Source organism: Mytilus californianus, unplaced genomic scaffold (assembly GCF_021869535.1).
Source record: "Mytilus californianus isolate M0D057914Y unplaced genomic scaffold, xbMytCali1.0.p SCAF_7, whole genome shotgun sequence".
Classification (NCBI taxonomy): domain Eukaryota; kingdom Metazoa; phylum Mollusca; class Bivalvia; order Mytilida; family Mytilidae; genus Mytilus; species Mytilus californianus.
In genome coordinates this window covers 86,849,900-86,860,221 of record NW_026262723.1, presented here as the reverse complement: position 1 = coordinate 86,860,221, position 10,322 = coordinate 86,849,900, and the positions used below count along the sequence as shown (strand labels likewise).

The 10,322-nt window shown below is 31.3% G+C and overlaps 1 protein-coding gene across 1 annotated transcript; it reads left to right on the top strand.

The window, feature by feature from the left end:
* Positions 1–290: 290 nt before the first annotated feature.
* LOC127708604 (oocyte zinc finger protein XlCOF6-like) lies at positions 291–9,061 on the top strand. The gene is made up of 2 exons (XM_052213628.1): positions 291–323; positions 6,716–9,061. Exon 2 carries the CDS (start codon positions 6,780–6,782, stop codon positions 8,553–8,555), a length of 1,776 nt encoding a protein of 591 aa, XP_052069588.1. The 5' UTR covers positions 291–323; positions 6,716–6,779; the 3' UTR covers positions 8,556–9,061.
* The last annotated feature ends 1,261 nt before the right edge of the window (positions 9,062–10,322 follow it).

Below are 10,322 nucleotides of genomic sequence, written 5' to 3'. Positions count from 1 at the left end.
TGATCTACTATGTGTCCTTCTTCTTCTTCTTCCAAATACTGCCCACATTCAACATGATGAATATTCTGTCTAATGTGTAGAAATTACTTAAAAGCACTATGTCAATGTAAAAATGGGCAACTTAAGTATATTTGAATAAACATAAATTAATAATCAGAAAAAATTATTCAGATTAGAGAGCATGTATATGGGAGAAATTAGTTTAGCTTCTGTAGATAATTGATGTGTTCCTTATCATAGGGAGGAGTTACAGAAAAGTAGAACATTGTGCAGTTGTTTCTCTCCCCTACCTGCATATTTCCCTAAAGAAAACAAAAAAGAAGGTTAGATAATTATTGGACTAAGATAATGGATATTATCACTCACAGTTTGTTCCCAATACAAAATTAATATCAAATAAGTACGAATAAATGGAGATATATGGTTGCCAACTGGAACTCTAACCTCAAAGACTATCCATATATAACTTTCTTTTTTTATATGGATAGTCGACCTTCCCATTGACAGAAACAAGTGCCTGTGGCATAATAAGTAGAAACCCATCTCCTAAAATTTTCAACTTTCTTATTATATTTTTGTAATATTAATTTAGTCAATGAACTATATGTAACTCTATAGTCTGGGAAAACACCAGGGTGCATTCATGTATGTTTACTAGGTAAGGAATTAAATATCGCAGATGCATTATCTAGATCGCTGGTAGACATCTTGTACGAGTCCAATGAATTGGAGACCGAAACAAAAGCAAACGTGGACAGTATCATAAATAATTTCCGCCATCAGATATGAGACTTCTGAAGTTCAAAACATTAGGGATGTGAGTGCGTAAAAGATGAAATATGCAAAACCCTTATGTTATATTGCAAAGAAGGGTGGCTAGAAAAATCTAGCTTAAGTGGCAGCTTGAAACCGTACTGGAGTCTGCAGGGAGAGTTCACTATCGTTGGAAATATGTTATAAGTGTTGATTATTTTTCAAGATACATCGAGTTAGCAAAATTGTCCAGCACAAGTTCTCAGTCCGTCGTGAATCATTTTAAGTCAATCTTTGCCAGACACGGAATACTTGAAATTTTATTTCGGACAGTGGACCTCAATACAACTTATTGACATTCAAGCAATTGAGCAGTTGTATAGGTTTTAACACATGTTGAGAAGTCCATGATTTGCCCAGTCAAAAGGACTATCTGAACGTAGCATTCAAAATATGCTAAAAAAAGTCAGATGACGAATATAATATATGCTTTCTTACAGAACAACACCTCTTGCCAATGGTTACAGCCCAGTAGAACTTTTGATGGGGCATGAGCTAAAAACATTGGTTCCAGTCGCTCCGAAAAACCTTGCACCTGAATTGCCTAACATTCGCAAGTTGTCAAAAAAGGAAGATGAATATAAATTCATATGACAGATGACACTGAACACGACCATTTTCTAAAGTAAAAACAAACGATCGCGTTTGGGTAAATGATCAGAAGAAAGAAGGAATAATTAAAACGGAATCAAATGAACCGCGTTCTTATATCATTGAAACTGACAGCTGTGAAATTCGTAGAAATTGGCGACACTTTTCTAATTTGCCTGAAAAGCCTGATACTAAAATTGCTAAAAATACTTTTGAAACAATCCCAGATGAAATACCAATTCACAATAATGAACTGAAAGATAACACAACAGATCAATCTGATAAATCTGATTTGTATGTAACAAAGTCAGGGAGAATATCAAAACCTCCAAATAGGTTGGATTTGTAAACACAGATCAGCTGTTCCATTCATGATAACATTTATTCATTTGTTATTAGTTACTATAGAAATAATTTTTTCACATGCTGAAAAGGAGAGATGTAATATTAATTAAGTCAATGAACTATATGTAACTCTATAGTCTGGGAAAACACCAGGGTGCATATGTTTACTATCAAGTTGAAGTTCTTATCAGATGCTAAAGTTACTATCTAGGTTTTCTTTATATGAGAACTGTTTCCATGATACCATCAATTGTGTGCTTTAAACTTTGTTGTAAATAGAAATAAGAAGATGTGGTATGAGTGCCAATGAGACAACTCTCCATCCAAGTCACAATGTGTAAAAAGTAAACAATTATAGGTCAAAGTACGGCCTTCAACACGGAGCCTTGGCTCACACCGAACAGCAAGCTATAAAGGGCCCCAAAATGACTAGTGTAAAGTAATTCAATCAGGAAAACCAATGGTCTAATCTTTAGAAAAAACGAGAAACAAAAAACACTTATGAATCACATCAACAAACGACAACCACTGAACAACAGGTTCCTTATAAATATAATAATGTAAACATGTATACAGTTTAGATTAGAATAAAACTTATAACCAATCTTATGTATATACATGTATATCAAGGGTATATATATGCCTCCCCAATATAACATTTTAACCTACAATTCAACAAGTTAATTATGCCTAATGGTTTAAGGGTAAGGCAGTCCCAAAACTCTTTTTTTTTTCTAAACTAGAGTTGTAGCTAGTGGGTTGGTCTTTTTAATTTCAAACTCCACCAAAGGACAACCAGAAGACCCTGAGAAAAATTATATCAGGATACTGTTATTTTACACAATAAATGATAAAATAAATATAATTATGTAAATTTAGTTCATATGATTTTTTTCTTATTTTATTTGCAGGACCATTTGAGATCAATTGATCACAGGCACTTGTCTCAGATTTTGTTTACCTATATACCTTCAAACAACAAAAGATGTCCACCCATTATGCATTTTTGAAAAATGATAAATGGACCCTTTTTTCATTATGGTTGATTTCATGGTCGAAATTCCCACTATAATGGTTTTTTTTGTAAATCTGCATTAAATTATCTACAAGAAGATGAATGACACTCCCAATTTTGTTGTTGGAATCTTTCGTTGCATATATGCCTTCCAAGTTCCAACTAGGTCAACTGTTAATAATTTCTTCTTCTCTCAGCGAAATGGCAATGTTCATACTGCTGTGAATTTTCAAATGAGATATTGAGGTTTCTGATTGTTCAATCTGCTCGCTAAAAATAAATGTTGGAAAATTTTGTCAATTTTTAAATCCAGACACAAGAATTTGTGTCAGGTGTTGTGTACAAGTATGTTGTATAGTAAAATCAATGTAAGACAAATTGTAGCATTGGACAAAGTTATGAATGGTTCATATAACCTATAAAAGTTTGGGAAATACTTTTTGTTATTAATTATTCATTGCGTACTGAACATTGCCATTTCGCTACGAGAAAGAAGAACAAGAAAATAACTGAAAGTTAATAGCTTGACATGAGTGAAAGAAAACTATACCATGTTGTCTGTAGTTTAAAATTGCTCAAAAACAATCATTTGGTATTAATTTTAAGAATATTGGTTATTAAAGCTCGTTATTTTCTACATTGAACTTTGAATAATTGAATGATATTGTAGCGCCTCTGCCAATTAGACTGACTGATAGGGAAGTGGAATAGCTATTTTAACATTGGTACTTTGATAACTTTGTAGTAGTCTTTTATATGGGGGATTATCCCATGGAAGGTGTTGACCTGACTCTTGCAATCCTCTATTACATAAATTGACTTACTTTAAACATGCTTTCAAAGGAGTTAAAATGGCATTTAAGCACATATTGAGTTATTAAGACAATAGCATACTAGATTATAAAAATATTTTAAAAACATGCATTAGCATGATTATAGGGCCTATTGTGTTTTAAAAAAAATCAATAGCAGATAGAGATTTTGAGAAGTTAACATGTCCCCATGTGTACAAATATAGGATTGATACTTAAGACATCATGACGCACATTATTATATGTACAACCATATTAGTTGCCTTGATGCCCATTAATGAAAAAAGACTTAACATAAGATATTTGAATTGCACTAGAAAGGCTCATGGTTGTAAGTTGTGAATATATATATTTTGGTGTAAACAGAAAAACACTTACATGTATGTTGTCTGTACGTAAGAATTACAGAGTTTTCTTACAAAGTTTGTTATTTTGTCATACATTATAAAAAAAAATTCATGTAGATTTTAAGCACAAGAAAACTTACTGCATCAATTACAAAATGTTATAAGTGTTCTAACCTATTATACTGTGGTATTAAATGAACATACATGTATATTTACTTACACGTATTGACCTCCTTTGAATGCCTGTTTTAATGTATTTATTATATATATAATGCAGGGTTTCAATAGTCAGTACAATTGCTCTGTGATGGGAGAAATCTCCACAAAATGGTAAAATTGGCAGATGCAAATTTGTCGCTTTCTAAAATACTGCTATCTTTAATTCATTTGAAAAATTTAATGAAGAGGAGCACTGTCAATATCTAAAAGTTTAAATGTAAAAGGTTATCTTGTATACCGGTAGTTATATCATGAAAATTTTGGAACTTCTGGGTATGATCATCCCAATACTAACTTCACTTCACATGTAAATTTTGTATAATGTTATAAATACTATAAGTTCATGTACAATGTATGTAGGAATCATATCAATCAATCTCATATCATTCACAATCATTTTAGTTTAATTAATAAATTAACACTTTGAAATCTGAAGATACATTATGACATGCATTTTAATTAAATTTGACTGGATCAACTTTTTGATTCATGATTAACTTAAGTTCTTGAACTCTTATCCCGGAGTCTAATTCTGCATATAAAGATACTTTAAATTTTTATGATTCCATTGAAATGTTTGCAATGGTTAGGGTTTTATTGATAACAACCTGAATAATATGTATTTTACAATATATTTTTAGCTCGCCGTTCCGAAGGAACAGTGAGCTTTAGCCATCACTTGGCGTCCGTCGTCTTCCGTCGTCGTCCGTCTTGTGTAAACTATTTCAAACATCTTCTCCTCTGAAACTACTTTTTCCAACCAAACTTAAGCTGAATGATCCTTAGGGTATCTAGAATAAAGTTTGTGTTTTATTTTCTGTTTTGTCAAAAAACATGCCCGCCATGGCTAAAAATATAAATAGGGGTAAAATGCAGTTTTTGGCTTATATCTCAAAAACCAAAGCAGTTAGAGCAAATCTGACGGGGTAAAAGTGTTCATTAGGTGAAGTTCTATCAGCCCTGAAATTTTCAGATGAATCTAATAACCCATTGTTGGGTTGCTGCCACTAAATTGGTAATTTTAATGAAATTTTGCAGTTTTTGGTTATTATCTTGAATAGTATTAATGATAAAGATAAACTGTTAGAACATATGTTCAGCAAAGTAAGATCTACAAATAAGTTAACATGACCAAAATTGTCAATTGACCCCTTAAAGAGTTATTGCCCTTTAAGGACAATTTTACACAATTTGTTTATCATGTTTTCTAACTTTAAAAAATCTTCTCCTCTGAAACCACTGAACCAATTCTAACCAAACTTAAGCTGAATGATCCTTAGGGTATCTAGAATAAAGTTTGTGTTTTATTTTCTGTTTTGTCTGAAAACATGGCCACCATGGCTAAAAATAGAACATAGGGGTAAAATGCAGTTTTTGGCTTATATCTAAAAAACCAAAGGAGTGAGAACAAATCTGACGGGGTAAAAGTGTTCATTAGGTGAAGTTCTATCAGCCCTGAAATTTTCAGATGAATCTAATAACCCATTGTTGGGTTGCTGCCACTAAATTGGTAATTTTAAGGAAATTTTGCAGTTTTTGGTTATTATCTTTAATAGTATTAATGATAAAGATAAACTGTTAACAGCAAATATGTTCAGCAAAGTAAGATCTACAAATAAGTTAATATGACCAAAATTGTCAACTGACCCCTTAAAGAGTTATTGCCCTTTAAGGACAATTTTACACAATTTGTTAATCATGTTTTCTAACTTTAAAAAATCTTCTTCTCTGAAACCACTGAACCAATTCTAACCAAACTTAAGCTGAATGATCCTTAGGGTATCTAGAATAAAGTTTGTGTTTTATTTTCTGTTTCGTCTAAAAACATGGCCACCATGGCTAAAAATAGAACATAGGGGTAAAATGCAGTTTTTGGCTTATATCTAAAAAACCAAAGGAGTTAGAACAAATCTGACGGGGTAAAAGTGTTCATTAGGTGAAGTTCTATCAGCCCTGAAATTTTCAGATGAATCTAATAACCAATTGTTGGGTTGCTGCCACTAAATTGGTAATTTTAAGGAAATTTTGCAGTTTTTGGTTATTATCTTGAATAGTATTAATGATAAAGATAAACTGTAAACAGCAAATATGTTCAGCAAAGTAAGATCTACAAATAAGTTTTATATGACCAAAATTGTCAAATGTGTCCTTAAGGAGTTATTGCCCTTTAAAGACAATTTTTCACAATTTGTTCATCTAGTTTGCTTACTTTAAAAAATCTTCTCCTTTGAAACTGCTGAATCAATTTCAGCCAAACAAGTTTGGCTGAATGAGTTTTAGAGTATCTAGTATAAATTTTGTATTTTATTTTCTTGTACGTCAAGAAACATAGCTATTATGGCTAAAATGGAACATAGGGGTAAAATGTATTTCTTTGCTTTTGAAGAAAATATGACAGATACAAAGACATTTTAATGGAATTTTTAAGCCACTCATTAATATATATTAAAAAGCAAAAATAATCATTGATGAAAGATTAAAGCAAAAATTTACAGGTGAGCGATTCAGGCTCTTTAGAGCCTCTTGTTAATCTTCTGTTCCTGTTAAATTTAAATGAATGTTTCTGGTTTCAGAGCAATAAAGAATGGAAAGAGAGATATAGAAATGCAACATTACAGTGCATTGTAATAGGAAAATATGGAGAATATTCAACAAACACAATTAGAGATGCAACAAAAAGAGACAGAACCTGATTTTTTGTCACAAATCAATGAATCATCAAATAATCAAGATCAGAATACTTTAATTAGAACTCAAGGTATAAAGAAGTGCCAGTGTAAGATATGTAAAAATTTCTACTTTTCTGAATATTCTTTAAAGATTCATTTGAAACGTATGCATACAGAAAACTTAGTTCATACATGTAGGACTTGTGGAAAAAACTTTAACCAAAGATACAACTTATTTATTCATATGAAGTACCACTACAGTCAAATACCTAGACCATTTGCATGCAAAGAATGTGATAAGAATTTCACATCTAAACATCGTTTATTCGTTCATCAACAGACTCATTCTATTGATAAGTTTACTTGTAGTATTTGTGGAAAACAATTTTTAACCACTGAGAGCAGAAGTGCTCATTACCGTCGTCATGTGAAAGAAAAAAGACATGCATGTGAAGTATGTGGTCACAAATTTCTTTCTCCCTCCGAATTGGATGCCCATTCTATAAAACACGAGAAACAGGTTTTTGAATGTTCTTTGTGCAACAAAAAATATTCAACACACAAACTGCTTGAAAGACACGAGAAGATTCATACTGGAAACTATGATAGACCTGTTACATGTCACCTTTGTCACAAGTTTTTCTTCAGATTATCTGTTTTAAAAAGACATATAAAAGAAGTGCATAGCAATACTACCTACAGTTGTGATATTTGTGGAAGTAAGACAAAATCAGAAAAAAATCTGAAATTGCATCACAAGAGGATTCATTCAGGAGAAAAGAAGTTTGATTGTACTATATGTGGAAAAAAGTTTAATTTAAAAAACTGCTTAGATGACCATTTTAAAAGATGTCACACTGACCCAGCAAATGTAAAATATCCATATACTTGTCAGATTTGTAAAAAAGGATTTTTTGTAAAAGCGATATATGAAGGTCACTTAAATACCCATTTTGGTAAAAGACCATTTTCATGTCAGTATTGTCCGAAGTCTTACTGTAATATTTATTATCTAAATGTCCATACCAAAAGAAATCATTCTGGAAGAGAAGGCAGTAAACCAAAGCCATTCGAGTGTGAATTTTGTGGTAAAATGTTTGTTAATAAAAGTCAAAGAAAAGAACACATCAGAAAACATACAGGATATTATTGTCCATTCATATGTTCAATTTGTGGAAAATCTTTAAAATCAAAATTGAGTTATAAGACACATCAAAACACACATTTACGACCATTTCACTGTGGAATTTGTCAGGCTAGATATAGTTCTAATAAAGCACTTGTCAAACATATGAAATCACACGAGTTACCATTACCATGTGTAAAAGCTGAAGAGGAAAATACATGTCAGAGTGCAAGATCATTAGGTTCTGAAGAACACAGTCATTCATTGAATCAATTACAGAATGTGCCTACAGTACAACCAAATATTCCTGTCAACACAAAAATAGATGGACAAAAATTAACAGAATCTTCTATTTCTAATGTAAAGTCAGGTCTTACAAGTTTAACATTGCCAGATCCTACAGTAAAGACTGAAGTTGAACAACCTTCAAGAAACATTCCTATCGACATACATCATGAGGGAGCCAGCAATCTTTATTCCACTACCAGTAATGTTCTTATGTTAAACAAGATAGGATCTTTCAAAGTCAGTGCAGAAAGTCTTAAAGAGATATTAAGTGGAAAACAAGTTTTATCTCTTGTCAAAAGTGAAGACACTATAAAGAAAGAAAATCAGTAGAATACAAGCATTGTAAATGATTGCTGTGCAAAAAGAGATTGACTGTTTTATGTGTATTGTGTCATGCATTTTAATTTTTAAGAGAAAAAAAATTTGATCTTTATTTTTATTCAAATATACATGTCTGACTTACCTTTTCTAAATCTGAAGACAACCATGAAAACAATCATTTATCAATGAATATAAGGAAAAAAGAATACCTTCTATTAATTGTTTTAAAAAAACCCATCCAACTTATATATTATCACTTTTTAAAACAGTATGACTATTGAGAAGAGTAAAGGTGTTGCTTAACTTATGATGAGGTGTAAATTATTACCAGTGAATATATATGTACATTTGTAGATTTGTAAATTTAAGCCTTTTTAATTTAAAAAAAAATGACATAATATTTATTTTTCATAACATCAAATTCATTGTAATTGAATGGATTAGTTTAGGAGCATTAAAACAATGTAACAAATGTTGATGTGTAAAAACTGAAGCTTAATAAATATTGCCAGCTTTTTACAGAAAGATTTCTTTTTAGTCTAGAATTGTCTTGAGCACCATTTAACTTAATGATTTTTATAATCAAGAATAAGGTAGCTGTTGAAAAGATAATATGCTGTAATGAGAGGTCCTTCAACAGAGTTTGAGTATTCTCCTTATAGTCTTCTGGTATCATACATCATGAATATTTTTTTAGATATAAATTATTTTACCTTGTTACAATCTGTAAAAAAACTGTTACAAAGATGCAATCAAAAGTATTTAAATATCCCATATAGCAATCACCTTGTCCGTCCTTTTCTACATTTGAAAATGCCTGTACCAAGTCAGGAATATGACAGTTGTTGTCCATTTGTTTGATGTGTTTTATCATTTGATTTTACCATTTGATTAGGGACTTTCCGTTTTGAATTTTCCTCAGAGTTCAGTATTTTTGTGATTTTACTTTTTGTCCAACTAGTATTATTGTCACACTTTTCTCAGGTACTACTAAACAATATAAATTCATATTTGGTCTGATTTTGACAGTGATGAGATGTAATGTGTGAGTACTTTTTGGATTGTCAGACACTTACTTCCTGTTTGTTGATACTATGAATTTTTCAATATCATGTTAAATAAACTAAATATTTTTGTCACACATTTCTCCAGACTTCTCAACAAAATAACTTCATAGCTGGTTTGTAAGACCTGCACTTTAACAGTGATGACTTGTAGTTGTAACATGTAAGCACTGTTCAGATCTTTTAGATACCTTCCTCTTTTCCTATACTTTGAATTACAAGACGGTATGCTTAGAACCACAGAGCTTGCAACTTTTTGTTTTTAAATCTTAATTTAAACAAACATCCTCAAACAAAGAAAAATAAAAAATAAACAAGTGTATAAACATACCCCCTCCCCTAAGAACTGTGAAGTGTGTGTATGGTGTAAGTATCCTGCAATAGGCTGAGGAAAGTTAAAAGTCCAAAAACAACAAACACCAGCAGAATACCTCAAATAAAAAAAAACAGTAAAGTATAGTCAACTACATATGATGACAAACAATTGTACCAAGTATGAAAGCTTTTTGGCAAACAATCTCAGAGGAGTAGCATTCAGATTGCGTTATTGAGTTACAATAGTAAAACAAATGTCAAAGTCCCATATAAAATCACACAAAAATTGTCAAATCTAAGTGACTGTACACTATGGTCAACTACACATGGTGACAAACAATCCTAACAAGTATCAGAGCTTTCTGGCAATCAATCTAACAGGATTAGCATTCACATT

Excerpts from the sequence above, each read along its gene's own strand:
- LOC127708604 (XM_052213628.1), top strand. The coding sequence starts at position 6,780 with ATGGAGAATATTCAACAAACACAATTAGAGATGCAACAAAAAGAGACA.